The sequence below is a fragment of the Lipophrys pholis genome (assembly GCF_963383615.2).
Source record: "Lipophrys pholis genome assembly, chromosome: 2".
NCBI classification, from domain to species: Eukaryota; Metazoa; Chordata; class Actinopteri; order Blenniiformes; family Blenniidae; genus Lipophrys; species Lipophrys pholis.
Genome location: NC_137636.1, coordinates 7,408,197 through 7,423,166, shown reverse-complemented (window position 1 = coordinate 7,423,166; position 14,970 = coordinate 7,408,197). Strand labels below are relative to the sequence as shown.

Genomic DNA, 14,970 nt, shown 5'->3' with positions numbered 1-14,970 from the left:
TGGAGCCTCAGTTCAGTGTGTGTGTGCCAGCCAAAAAAATAAATCAAACATACTATTCCTTCTCTGTTGTGTATTTCTTCAGACAATATTATGATATACAGTACACTTTCAGGATGGAAGGTGGGGTGCCAATTAAAAAAAACAAAAAAACATACAGGCAGAATAAAGAGAGAAGGTGGAAGGATGAGAAACCCAAAAAGAGGGTAAAATGCTGCAGCCCTCCCCTCAGTCTCATCCACCCTTCAGCCAGTGCTGACTGTAGCAGTGCCGCCCCCCTCTTCCCTCCGATCTCCTCTCCTGACTGTGTTGAATTGGGTTTACATAACCTACTGCAGTCTGAGATAACGCAGCACACCACAGCTGACAACACCTCCTCTCGAAAGGTAACAAAGACTCACAGCATTTGCATCAAGCTGCATTAATCATTCATTGTATGTACTATACATAGATTAGCATGTTCTGTACCGAGCAGTTCGGGTTCTGCTGTCTGCCGTCTAAATACGGAGCATCTGCACACACAGGCCTGTTTGGACAGTCTGATGAAGACGCTGTCGGGGGCATCCCGTCTGCAGGAAAAAACGCTCTCGTCACATAAGAAAGAGCAACTTTGGTTTAAAAAAATAAAAAATAAAAAATAAACAAAACAAGGGGGTTGTGCACCGATTCTGACACTCTTCTCCAAAACACAGCTGTCCTGACGGAACCTTTCGGAACCCCCGTCCTCCACGAGCCTGAACAACACTCCAGACGTCTTTCTTCTTATACCGTCTTCAGCCACGTTCCAAACAATGCATGTGTTCGCAGCACAGAGAGGTCGTTGTCAGGAAAGGGAATGCAGCCTTTTTATGTAACTGTTCTTACTTAATCACTTAGTGTTTTACCAGTTTTGTTTTCTAGGTGGCTTCAGCCAGTTCTGTCTGGACAGGACTGGGGAGGGGAGAGGTCGTATTTGGAGGGTTGTTATCTGTCTCTGGGAACCCGGCGAAATGCTTCTGAGTGTGACGCTGTGCGTCATTCTGGCTGATGAACTGGAATCAGTAACCAGGCCTGTTGTTGCCTCCATTCTCCTCTGACTGTACGGCTCAGAGGGGATCAGGACACAATACCTCACCCCAACACATTTGGCTTCAACCGGCTGGAGCACTGCACACCTAACTGAAGACATTTGAAGCTCCTTCTGCTGCTTCATGAAGGGAATTATGAATGTCCAAATAATCAAAAATGTTCAATTTGGGTCCTCGCTCAAATATTGGGTACTGTTTATCATATGCAACAATTGCTTAATCCAGGTCAAGGCAACAGGAAGCTGGCGCCTATCTCAGCTGGCATTGGGCAGATATTAATTATGAAAAACCAAACTGTCTCAGGTGAATAGACTCATCAATTAGCCCAACAAGCGTGTCTTTGGAATAAACACTAATAAAGTAACAACAGATTATTTAAATAATTATGGTGCATCAGGTCGAGTCCTGACCTGGAGTACGGGGGACCAGATTTGAATCCTGGTAAAAACTAGCCAAGTCTACAGTATAAGTGAAAATAACATGTTGCGGTTTACATTTGTAAAGGGGAGCAGCTGAATTGACCTTTATAATGTAAATCTATTTTAGCTTAATTTTTAGAGAGATTAATGTAAATTCAGGCCAAAATGTAAATAATATTGATGCATATTTGATGGACAAAACCCTCGTCGGCACAAGAAAACAAACATGCAAACTCCACCCAAAGACCCCTATTTTAATATAAATTTTAATCTCCTTGTGTGTTGAGACCATTAACCACTGCACAGTGAAATTGGTACTGGGTAGCCAATTTGGTGACTTTGATATAATTTTTTTCAAATTCAAGCGTTTTCATGACTGATTCACATCATCAGTAGCTCACTGCACAGATTGCATGGTGGCCGATCACCCCCCAATATGTGGAATTCATTTATATAGCACATTTGACCACTTACGGAGTCTCACAGTAATGTGTTCACGCACCATTTGGACACTTCACCACATGGGCAGGACAACAAAACCTTCAGCCGAGCAACAGTCACTCTGATGGTTAGTAAGTCTAATCGGCTGTTGTTTGAACTCTGTCAGTGTGATATGTTCAGGTGAACAGAAGAGGAGAATCAGAGAAAGGCCATTCAGTTCACGTTGTTCAGTTCAAAGATGCTGGATTTTGAGCCTCTTTGTGTCTTATTTATGCTGCAAAGGACTGTCGTGTTCTTAATGTTTAGCAGAAGAGTGTGAAGCTGGAGGAAACAAAGTCAGCTTCACTTTAAACAGCTGCGACACCAGAGAGGCTTCGGCCGATATAAAACGTTATGCCCTTTCTCCGGGCTCTTCCAGGTGATCGACTGGCAGCCCCAAGAGGATCCTCTCTCTCTTTTGTCTCACTTTCCCAATTCCTTTGCTCTCATCCTCTCCTGTCAGGTGGGTTTTGTCAATTCTTTCTTTCGGCAGCAGCTGAGATCCGTTCGTTTTCCTCAGGGGCATTTTGGTCCGTCCACATGAACTGCAGGAATCTTCAAAGATAATCCAGCACGCTGGTGAAACTTCAGCCAGCGGTGAGAGATTAACAGAAAAGCTAAACCTTAAAAGCTTCATCACCTTGCAGCACCGCTCCCATTAATGCTTTTGTGGTTTTGCTGGAAAAACGGAGCTGAACGGTACGTTTCATATTATCACCACAGTGTGATTCAGACATGTGATTCATAATGTTGAAAAACACAAAGGGGCGTTCAGGAGCTTCGGTTACATAAGTCCACAAACTCTTTATTTCTCACCTCTGCTGTACACGACAAACACACACACTCACCCACACACACACTGCTCATAGGAAAATATACAAAACAAAATATGGCTGTTTATATGCCATGTGGGCTGAAGCACTGATAATACAGTGGAATGATTAAAAAAAAAAAAAAAAAAAAATCATTATTCATCATCGTCATCTTCTTCATCGCTGATGACATATTTTTTAGCCCTTTTGGTGGACGTTTCTTCTTCGTCGTCGTCGTCGTCTTCTGCCTTCCTCTTCCCTGATCCCTCGCCCTCCTGTGCAAATCAGAGCACAAGAGAGATGACACGTCGAGGAGCACGTCAGCACACTTTCTGTACAGTGTTTCTGCACGTTCAGCTGCTTTTCTTTCACTTTTTTTCTTTCTATTTCTTTCTGGGAATTTGGAAGAACCATTAGTTCACTCAAGGATAATATGAAAAGTTGGCTGTTTAACCCCCCAGAGTGTCCTGTCTCACACTGCCCCCTGTCTCTCTACCTGAGCACTGCACTTACCTCGTCACTGTCCAACTTCTTGGCCTTCATCAGCCTTTGGGCTTTATCATCATCGGAGCCTTCGTCACTGTCTGACGAGTAGATCCTTGCTCGCTCCTCTGCAATGGAAGTTTTTCATTAGACTTTTTATCATGTCCGAAATGTCTTTGAGACAGACTGCAATATCAATCAGACATCACCTCTCAGGCCTCCTCCTCCTCCTCCCTTGTACTTGCTCTTGATGGCCGCCAGGCTGATGGCCTCGTCGCCCTCCTCCTCGTCATCGTAGCGGTCGGGCTCCAGGTAGCCGCTGCTCAGGCCCCTCTGGTGCTGCTTCTCTCTCATCCTCCGCTGCTGGGACTCTCGGCGGATAGACGCTCGCAGCCGCTCCTCTTCTTTCTGTCACCAAAGGTTCAGAGGATTAGTGTTTCAAGCAAGGTACGTCCCTTCGCACGGCGGGTCAGGGACTTGTTGGGCAAATAGAGACGGCGCCGCTGTCGGTAGAGAAGAAACCACAACAAACCTACAAGCACGAAGTGGTAGAATATAGTTCTTCATGACTTGGGTCATCTCTGATCAAAAGAAAAACTCTGATTGACATGAGACGACTTGGTTTATGTGGCTCAAGTTCTTATCAAATTTATCAACACGTAAGTAACAACAGACAACTTCAAGGTATGATCCTTTCTTGCATTTGGTGGAGTCTGTTAAGGGTCAAATGAAAAGACAGACGAGTTTGAGAAAGCCTTGACCCACAGAAGATACCATTTCACCATTCAAACAGGGCAATTCACAGTGCTTTACAAATAAAGAAAAAAGAAATTCAAGAAATACAGAAAAGCCTTATAAAGACATAAAAAATATATATTAATAAAAGAAATACATTATACGATAAGTAGAAAAGATGAAATGTGCATGATTCTGGTCAGTGTTACGTCACTTCATAAGAGATTTGATTGTACGATTGGCATGCAGATGTGTCTCTGGAAGTCTTGAAGTAAAGAAATATTCTTCAGTGGCATCTTAGGGTTGAATTTACACAAAAAGATATACAGTATATTCTCTTATAATTAGTTATCAATAACCCAACTGGGGGTTTTTCCCCTAAAAAGAAAATATTAGACATTTGATTTTCAGCTTTTTAATGTGTTTCAAATATATTTTAATGTCAGATGCAAAACATGTACTGTCTGAGCTGCCTTTGCTGTATTCAGAATACATAAAGATGACAATGTGACATTTTATTATTTCTATCTGTTTCTGCCTTTTATTTTTCTCTGCCCCCTTGAAAACTCTTATGCTACTCATTGTTTTGTGACTAATGCAAAACGGCAGCGGCAACAATGAAAATCCAGCCTGTGATTAAAGTCTGAAATCAATCTACATGGAACAGACTGTTCAAGGTTGAGAGGGGGGAAATAAAAGAGAAAGGGCAATTATTTCATTGGAGATTTCTCATTCTGTACTCGTCAGGTCTTAAGGGCCAGGAGCAGATGGAAAGCTTTGACATTGAGCATCCTTTGCTCGAACAAGCTGGACTTCTGAAGCAAAAGCTGCTTTGTCAGCTCTAACCTGCCGACGGTGACCGTAAACAATCTAGAAAAAGGAACATACAGGGGCGATTGTTAAGATATCAGGCTGACATGTTCAAGTGTCAGTGTTTTCAAAACAACCTTGAACTGAAGAATGAGCACAGGAAAATAATGGAGGGCGTTCGAGGGGACAAAGCCGTGTCTTCATTCCCACTATAGAGTTACACATCCTCTTTGGGTACGTGCTGCGGCAGGTGGGCACTGGGAATGGTGACACTATAAACAGTGCTATCTCACACACACGTACACATGTTTGGGCTGAAAGTAAATCCACAAGCAGCCACACAGCCCCGCTGATACTGTTTCCACCTCTGTGACCACCGCATGACCTCATTATGTAAGCCTGTCAGGTTACGTCTTTATGTAACGGGGGGGCATGATGCCTCGGGTGAACTTTTCAGATCTCTTTGGTGACAAAAGCATTCCCAGACGAGACCTGAGGAAGGGAAACGGCGAACAGACGGACAGAGATGTGTGAATTGTGTGGCACCTTGATCATTTCATTGCGCTGTGACTCCGGATCGCGCCCGGCCATGGGCAGGATTCTGATTTTCTGAGTCTTGGAGCAGCGGTCAGCCAGCGACAGCGTCATCTTCCTGTGGGTGGCGCTGTCTGTAGAGTGGGGTCTAAAATGACGGCAATGAGACACGGTTAAAAAGGTTCAATATGGAACATTTTTGTTTAAACAAGTAAACAACAGCTTAAGATAATCAGCAGAATGAGGAAAAACATCCGAAGGACAATTTTGTGATTTTTTTTTTTGATGGCATAGTCCAGGGGTCTGAAAATGTTCCCATGAAAATAATCATTTTTGTCACTTTTCACCAATTAAAATTCTTCTAACACATTTCTAATAATACTTCTTTTCTGGTTTTAAGCAAGTTTATCAGTTTTAGCTTTTTTTAACCATTTCAGCGAGACGTATTTTTGAAAATAAGGCAGGTATGCAAATATAATAATACTAATAATAATAATAAAACAAGATAATAATATGATGAAAATTGTTCAACATATAATTTTCAGAAAGTCGTACAGAGCAAATACAGAGGAACTAAAGACGCAGGTTGCAGACCTCTGGTATAACCCAGCCTGTCTATTCCTACAATACATGTTAGGATCACAACAGTAACGGAAATCAATAACACAATGACTGAAGTGGTTGCTGTGGTCCAGCTTTACACCATTTAACCCCCCCCCCCCCCCCCCCCCCCCCAAAAAACCCACCAAAACAAAACAGTGACTCAACACTGCCACCCACTGTACAAAAAAAGCATGACTGAAATTTCACAATGCTTTCTGAAGGTCAGATTTAAGTTGGAACAAAGTCTTATCTTAGCCAAGTTTATCAGCTTATGCACATATGCGCCTGAGAAGCACGAATAGCTGGAACAGTTTGTAGTGTCAGATTTTGAAGCGACACTAGCAGTTTGTACAGACTTTATCGAGATAATTTTCTCTTCTGTAACAAACAGAAACATCACATCAGCACAGTAGATTGCTTCTGACAAACAAGAAGAAAAAATACATTAACTGCATGGCAGATCGTCTATCGCAATCTTTTTTTACTTTTCCCACATTTGTGTTGTAACACTCCAATATCTTGATCTTCCCTAACCAACTTTGTTAATTTCATTTTTGTGCTCATGGCATTCAGCTTTTATTTCAGTCTTTCCATACGGACATGAGGAAAGCAACTTCCCCATCATTATTATTATTATTATTATTATTAACAATAAAGCCTCATACTCAAAATATGTTTTTTAATCAGTAGCTTGACAGATTTGTTTTAGCAAAAGCAAACATGTTGTGGTTTTGTTGTTACACACAGACTCAGACAAGATCCTCATCCTCTTTAATATTCGACTGAATGCGCCAGTTTCATGTTTTGGTACCACTGTGGTTTTAGTGAAATCAGCATTTTGTCTCGTCTCTGCCTGCATGTGTTGTGTTTTCACAACAAACTACACTACATGCATAATTAAACTGGCTTTGTTTTTGTTCTTACCTGGTATGTTTTGCTTCAGTATTGGCTCGGCTTGAAACTAAACGTTTCAGCTCCAATTCAATTTAAAAATAAAAGGCAGTGGTCTGATTGGTCTGTGAAAACATGCAAACCTGCCGGACGTTGAAGCAGGTCTGGCTGGAGTCCTACGAGACACATGTGGTCTGAGCAGACAGAACATTGAGGTGGACTCGGAGGCTTTAAGAGGCTTACGCACTTCTTACTGGGAGAAACCTGGGCAGCGTGCACAAGGTGATTCAGCGACTTACAGGATGAATTACATTTCTGAATGAAGGGTGCCATTGTTTTTGTTTGGAATTAGAGGCCGCCCGGAGCTCGTTTAGTGCCTATTCCACTGTCAGGGAGCCAGACCGAGGGGAGAGTCTCCCCAACCACGCCCGATTTGTGCTCCTGGTAGAAATCTGTGTCTCTGCGTGAGACTCATTGCGGCCTGTCGCCATTCCGACAATGGCATGTCGGTGTATTACCTGAAGGTGAGCTTGGTTTTGAACACAGCCTGTCCCTGCAGTCCCGTGCCCTGTCGGATGAACAGGTGGTTGTGGTCGCCCTGGAGAGGGGCTTTGTAAACATCAAACACTTCGTTCCCCAGGTGGAGCGACATGCTGTGATGAGAATAGGAAACTTAGAAGCATGCCAGGCACCACGGTAAGAACGGCCGGCCCGGCATTACACACACCTGCCGTCAGACCATTTGACGATGCGGGCATTGCTCTCTCTGGTTTCAGTTCCCTCCTCGTCGCGCTTCACTCTCCACCGGATCGTATTCTCCACCTGGCAAAAGCAGTTATTGTTTGTTTTTCAAATGTCCTGACAAGCATCATGGCAGATATTTAATTCGCCGGGGGACTGGAACGTCAGCTGAAGTCATTTCCAGGCCACACAGATATCTCTTTACCTTCAGCTTGAGCCTGGTTCGTCCCTCCTCATCCAACATCTCTTCATCTTCAAACTCATCCTCATAATACTGAGGGTCAAAGGGTCTGTAAAATCACATTCACCAGGAAATTAAAGGAAAATTTAGAGTAAGCCACAAGAAACATGACTTTTCTGGTCTTGAAGCTTAAAGATGTTCCCACTCCTTTTACGCTTTTCCGTCTCCTTTTGTTTTTGTTTATTTCTTAAATGAACTTTGGAGTACCGAAGGGGGAATTAAGGTTTTTTGTTTTTTTTAAATGTGTAAAAGTAAATTAAAAATCTCTATTCATATACATAATACCAATAAAATAAAGTTGGGAAATCTCAGCTTTTTGTGCATTTTATAAAATTCAACACGAGGCACCATTTTAAAACAGTAAATAAATATTTAAATCACAAAAACTGTTCCTTTATTTCTAATTCTAATTGGATATAGCAGGTCAAAGTTATTGGATATGACAAATTTTTGCTTTTATAACAAACATGGATTTAAACACTTTCATGACTAGAACTATGATCAGGACGCCTGGATTTGTTTAGACTTTATGTCTGTTGATTTCTTTTTTTTTTTAAATGTACTAAGAGTGATTGCTTCTGCCTGATTTCCCCCCGGATAAGCTCACCTATCAATATCTGGCAGTGTTTATAAAATACTGTTTATGACGGGGAAGCTTGGGTTATAAATGTTTGGCAGACTTGTGAATGTTTTCTGGGCAAAGAGAGCACAAGTCTTGTCAGATACAGTAAAGAGTAGACATCATAAATTGTTTGACAGTTATGGTTCTGTGAGGGGAAACTATTTCAAGAGTAATAACATCTAAACTGACTCAGCTCACGATTTGGAACTAGGCTGAATTAAAAAGTTCAAATCGATGCGATATTGACAATAGCCAGGAGCCACTGTGCCACATTTTGAAAGTGCCTAGAAAGTCCATGTGTTGTTATTTGACTTGAGTGACGGTGCCAACATGCTGACCTGGGCTCCACAGACAAGAAGTTAGGCAGCTTGACAAAATAAAGGTCGGATCCCAGGTCAGTGCTGACTTTCGGGATCTCTACTTCAATACGAGTTTCAGGGGCAGGTTCCTCTTCTGCCTGCTCCCCATCCAGCCCATCTTCTGTATCCTGATGAGTGAGAGAGTGAGAGAGTGAGAGAGAGAGAGAGTGAGAGAGAGAGAGAGAGAGAGAGAGTGAGAGAGAAAAAGAACATTTCAACAAACACTCCATGATTCAACGAGCCATGATAATAAGGATCAGCTCAGAGAGGCTTAACGAGAGGCTCCGAGAAAAAGAGATTTGGGGAACTTGTATAAAAGGAAATCTGTGCAATTAAAGAGGGATGATGATCGGCACGGGAACAGGGCAGAGAGCCAGAGGACAGACTCATACCAGCGGCTGTCCCGGGGTCGGAGGCTTCTCTGCATCGCTGTCGGAGGAGATGTCGTCTGCCTCTCCAAACAGGTCATCTGCTGCCGCCTTCGTTTCTGGGGATCACAAAGAAAAAGAGGGGCTCAATAACAGTCCATCGTAAGGATGTTATTTCAGGTGCAGCTACAATTATCACCTAATAAATTTTAATTCGAGGCAAAAGTGTTTTCTTACTTTTCTTCGTCCCGATGTCACTGTCTGAATCGGAATCAGAAGCAGCCTTTGGTTTGGGTTTCCGACCGATGAAGTCGTCCTCGCTGTCGCTTCCCTTCGCAGACTCTGAAGAGCAAAATCACATCAGGTCTCGATCAGTAAAAGTTCCACATAGATAAAAAAAAAAAAACCAAAGGTGCATGACATGAACACATTTCACTGGGGAGGAAAAAGGTTTAATATGTTAGCGCGAAAAGTCAATCCAGAAATTTAATCTCATATTAACCTCACAGTTCTGAGCTAAACCTCACAGCTCGGGATGAAACGCTCACATTTAATCCACAGAATCTAATGTGTAAAGATTAATGGGCTCATAATCCCGCTCCCGTACGAATGCCTCTTAAATCTCGTTAGACACCTGATTTCCCGTTTCTTGGGCCCTCGTCGTCAGAGTTCTCCCTCTCTTCATCAGAGTAATGACGTTTCTCCTCCTCGTCCTCCGACTGGTCGCTCTTCGCTCCTCCTCCTCCTCCTCCCTCCCACTTCTCGTCATCCGACTGGTTCTCCCTGCCGGACGCTTCCCCTTCTGAATGCGGGGAGGCCAATCCCGACTGAGGAGTCCCGGGATCACTGTGCACACTGGTTCAGAGCAAACAGTGAAGGGATCAGAACATTAACATCTGGTTCTTTAACATTCCAACATGACAAACACACACATGTTGTACTGAAATCAATTATTTATCAACGAGATGATGTCAACCGGTTCATCAGCTTCAATCTCAAAGGTTCATCTGTAACTTTCCTCTCTAAAGGTAAAGTATAATGCAAATTATCTTTCTAATCGAGGTTCACAAATTATTTTAGAATTGATGTAACGGTCATCAACTAATAGTGTTGATATGCATTTTATTTTTTAGATTCATCGCTATTTCTTGTTTTTCCAGTGGAGTGCGTTTTTTTCTATAGTCCCGTCATCATGTTTGTTTTAGTGGACTATTAATGTGTGTTGTGGTTTTTCTCTCCCTCCTCGGGATCCTGTTACCTCCTCCTCTGCTCCGTCTAACCTCTTATACTCCCCCAGTAACAATAATACTAATAAATCACATTACTATATTTAAACGGGTAATTGAGTTGCTCCTGGCTGTGAAGCCTCAACTTGGAAAAAAAAAACCAAGAAGCTTCCCTTCAATGTCAGGCAATTTTTTAAATTACGTCCTATTTTATTTCTACCCAGAATTTCAATGCTGAAGCTTTAATATCATATTCTTAAATTTTTTTTTGCAATTGTTAGCTGTTATTAAACGTGCTTTACAACCAAAAACGACTCACTGACACACACAGAAATAAATTACACAAATGTGACTTTGGATGCAAAGAAAGAAAAGAAAAGAAAAGAAAACTGTTCATCAATAAAAAAAACCTCCATATCTTGTCAAGTTTTCACAGAGATGGAGCTGTTCTCCGTCATCGTACCTCCGGTCTGAACGAGGGCTGCCTCGCTCTGAACGAGGACTTCCACCACCCGAGATCCCGCTGCCCGCCGGGCTTCCCCCCTCTGACCGGTGGCCCCCGTCGTCCTCGTCTTCGTCCTCGTCGCGGTGGCCGTGCTCCGACCCACGCTCCGATCCGCGCTCCGACCCGCGCTCGGATCCGCGCTCCGACCCGCGCTCGGATCCGCGCTCCGACCCGCTGTGCTGCTCCACATCCGAGTGATCGTTGTCCCCCTGGTCGGAGTGCATGCTGGCGTCTGAATGGTTCCCGGAGCGCTCGGACTGGTTGTCGCTGCCACTGTGCTGACTGTGCTGCTCGTCTTCACTGTCGTCTCCAAACAGCTCCTGTAGCACGCAGCGTTCAACGTCACGGATATGATTCCAGCGCCGACTCAAGCATTTATCACATTTCTGACCTTAATAATAAGTAGTTTACCTTTGACTTATTTTTTTTTATATATATATTATTCCAGACTTTCGTATTTGGCTATTTGAAAATCGTGACTAGATAACACTTTATTCCAATATTCAAGCTCACTGTTGAAATGTTTTAAACAATGATCAATGACCTGGAAATCAGATTAATGATGGCAGATCTTCAAATCATCGCCGTGACTCAGACAACTTCATTTACCTCTAATGAACAACTTCTTTAGATTGCACCCGTTTGTACACACAATGGTAAAACAAAACAACCGTTGTAGTTGAAAGGTTTGAAACTTAAATGTTGTGGAACAGTTCAGAAGGTAGAAAAGACAAATAATGTTGGCATGAAAGTGTATTGAGAAAATAGTAAAGGTAAGAAAAATCTTAATTCTGTGCAGGTATTGCCACATGGAACAAAACAACTTTTCACATTAGAATTGTATTATGACTGAATTCTATTCAGAATTGTAATGATTTTTAATGGCTAAATGAACATTGCCATATACGATGTATATCCTCAGGACGGAGCAGGTCAGACTAACAGACTCACATACGAACCTTATTCATGCTGGGTTTTCCAGTGTCCTGCCCTTCTTCCTCGTCATCGTCGTCCCGCTCCCTCTCGCTGTCGCTGCCGCTGCCCGAGGCGTTGCTGGCAGATCGAGGTCTCTCGTGCTCCGAGTCGGAGGCGGAGCCGGAGCCAGACTCTGCAAACCAATAAAGCAAAGTTGGTCTTAGTTCTAGCCTACGGTTTGCTTTACCACTGCGGCAAATGGCTACAAACATTTAACAGCATATTTTGGCAAAATATACAGCTTATTAGTGTGCAATGCGCATTTGTTTTAAAACTCTAATTCAATTGTACGTTAACCATTTCTCAATTCTTTTGTGTAAAGTATTCAAATAATACTTTTTCATCAAGTGCCACAGTCTATATTGCCAGAAAAATGTTAGGTCAATAATACTAAGTGGTTTCATGTGATAGAAGGCCCCTGCATACTCTCATTTAGAAGCCATACTAATGTTTTCAGAAACACATTTCTCTGAACTGTTTCAGTAATAAAAGAGAAAGTTTGTGTCCGAGCCGCGGTGTTGGTCAGGAGCTGACAGCTTTGAGTGATGCGTCCCGGCGCATCACGTAAACCCTAACCTAACCCGCTGACATGTTAACGAGCTGCGGGGCTCATACAGTAGGGAGGTTACATGCTAAACGTGATTAAAATATGACTGATACAGTCATTAGCGGGCTGGAACACTAACGACTGGCAATGCAGCACAGACGTTCTTCGGCTCGGATGATTGGAACAGCTGAACCATAGTTCTTCTTGGCCAAAGTAAATGACGTATTTTTGTTCAGCAGGACCCCCGGAGTGCCGAACTTTCTTCTTGTTCTTATGGAGTATGAATCGGCCTTCACAATGCTTATTCGCCCACCTGTGGATGTCTTCCCAATTAGTTATTTATACACAGGAAATCATGACCGATACAAGTCAGATTTGTTTTTATTGGGAATTTACAGGAAAACAAAAAAGTCTCTGATATCAAACTGACAAATTATATATATATATATATATATATATATATATATATAGTTAAAAAAAAAACTATCACAAATATTCACTCTCTTGAATCTGACCTTATTCAATAGAGGTCAAGATAGTTGATGCCACACAAGTAGTGAAATGACGATTGACTGAGTGCAGCTGATGTGTGGCAAGTGACAGTGGTATAAAAATATAAAAAGCAGGTTCCTTGGTTTGATGAGACAGAAATTAAAAGAGTTTTGGGGACCCGAGAGCAGTTTCTATGTTTGGTGAATATAAACAACACTGCACATCAACACAAACACAACATCCACTGTCAAGCATGGTGGTGGCAGCATCATGTGTCTGGGAACGTTTCTCAGCACAGAACCCAAAATGACTTGTAAAGGCCCAGTGTGGAACATGAAAGTAGAAAAATATTACCAAATCTTGAGAGGATAATCTGACTCAGTCTGCAAGAGAACTACTACTTCAGAGAAGATGTATTTTGCAGCATGGCAGTGGCCCCAGGCGTACAGCAAAAGCTACACGGAAATGGATCAAAGACAACGCAGTGAATGTTCCAGAGCGGCCAAGTTTAACCGCAGATTTCAATTTCAGCGGGGATTTGTGGCTGGACATGAAAGAAGCTGTTCACACCTGATCCCCGACTAAATTCATGACAGAGCTTGAGCTGCTTTGCCATGAAAAATGTAGAAAAACTGCAGGCAAGGCGGTTTGAGACACATCCACACAGATTTGGTGCTGAGACTGCAGCCAAAGGTGCTTCTACTAAATACTGTCCTGAAAGGAGTCAATATTTGTACCGCCGCCCGCAAAAAAATGCACTTACCGTATTTACAGTGAGCATGATTTCATTTGCATTTTATTTTCTGACTTATCAGGAAAGTTAACTGTTATTTGTTCAAGTCAAGTAGGGTTTTTTTTGCCTTTTCATGTGGAGTGTGCATGTTTTTCCTGTGTGTGCATGGGTTTTCTGGTTCCTTTTTACTGTTCAAAAACACAAAAAGAGTGTAAGCTGGAAGTGGCTAGTTTTAGTAGATTGCAAAGAAAATATGACTTAATTAATCCTATGTTTTAAGTACATAGATGACAAAAAAAAGCTGTATTTCTGTTTCTCAAGTCTCAAACACTGTCAGATCATTGACGAAAAGTTGTATCTTTGAATTAACTAATCATGTAAATGAGGTTTGCAACGAGACTCTAATTAATAATATATTATTCACTAAAATGTTCCTTAAGAACTGAATTTGCCAGAATGTTGTTAAATTCTAGTGAAGCCAGGAAATGTGAAGAGTTTTTAATGAGTATAACCCGATTGTTGAGTATTGTTTTGCTCATTAAAAAAAATGCTAACTTGCAAACAAAATGTAGAGTTCTGCATATTAATGTATTCATGGTGAATCTGTGCAGGTGATGCAATAAGGCCAAAGAGTGATATTTACAACTTTAGACTCAGAAACACAACATGAGCTAAAAGGTTTTACTTCACTTCTCCCATGTGGTGTTTCAGATCTGTCGTTTCCTTACTCGAGCTACAAACTAATTAAGCGCTCGGTAGTCGAATAGTCGTTTCTGCGAGAATCGCTGCAGGAAACGGAGAATATTGCTAGTTACGTTATTAACAGCGGCGTGACGCGTTCACGGACCTCTTTTCTCTGTCAGCGTTAAGGAAAAGATTATTAGGGGAAACGGTGCCCCACTAAACAAGCAAAACACCAATGCATAACATTTTTTGAGGGAAGGCCTTCGTTACCTCGCTGCTCATTGTCGCTGTCTCCATCACTACCGAACAATTCATCCATGTCCGCCATTTCTTCTAAACTGTAGGGAAGCGTGACCCGCAGGAAAGTGTCACCGGCGTCGAGACGAAAACTTCCGGGTCGACATGAAGGCGTCCTGCTTATGCAGTGACTCCCGTCTGACACCAGAGGGCGCTGCACACATAAGACTCAGCTGGTCACCAAGCAAAATGTCGTTCGGGCCCGAGCGCCAAGTGATGCGACGACCCTATTGGAATAATAATAATAATTTAAATTAAATTAAATTAAATTATGGGGTGTTGTAAATAAATAAACATAAAAAACAAATACATCAGAACAGTATACATTTTTAAAAACTTTCTGATGTTT

At 42.3% G+C, this 14,970-nt stretch overlaps 1 protein-coding gene across 1 annotated transcript; it reads right to left on the bottom strand.

Moving 5' to 3' along the window:
- Positions 1-2,742: 2,742 nt before the first annotated feature.
- Positions 2,743-14,697, bottom strand: leo1 (LEO1 homolog, Paf1/RNA polymerase II complex component). The gene is made up of 14 exons (XM_080491169.1): positions 14,595-14,697; positions 11,853-12,001; positions 10,852-11,213; positions 9,797-10,017; positions 9,400-9,504; positions 9,187-9,281; positions 8,774-8,922; positions 7,778-7,862; positions 7,559-7,653; positions 7,350-7,484; positions 5,350-5,485; positions 3,468-3,666; positions 3,289-3,386; positions 2,743-3,050 (listed from the first exon to the last, which is right to left on the bottom strand). Exons 1-14 carry the CDS (start codon positions 14,650-14,652, stop codon positions 2,931-2,933), a joined length of 2,007 nt encoding a protein of 668 aa, XP_080347295.1. The 5' UTR covers positions 14,653-14,697; the 3' UTR covers positions 2,743-2,930.
- Positions 14,698-14,970: the final 273 nt, after the last annotated feature.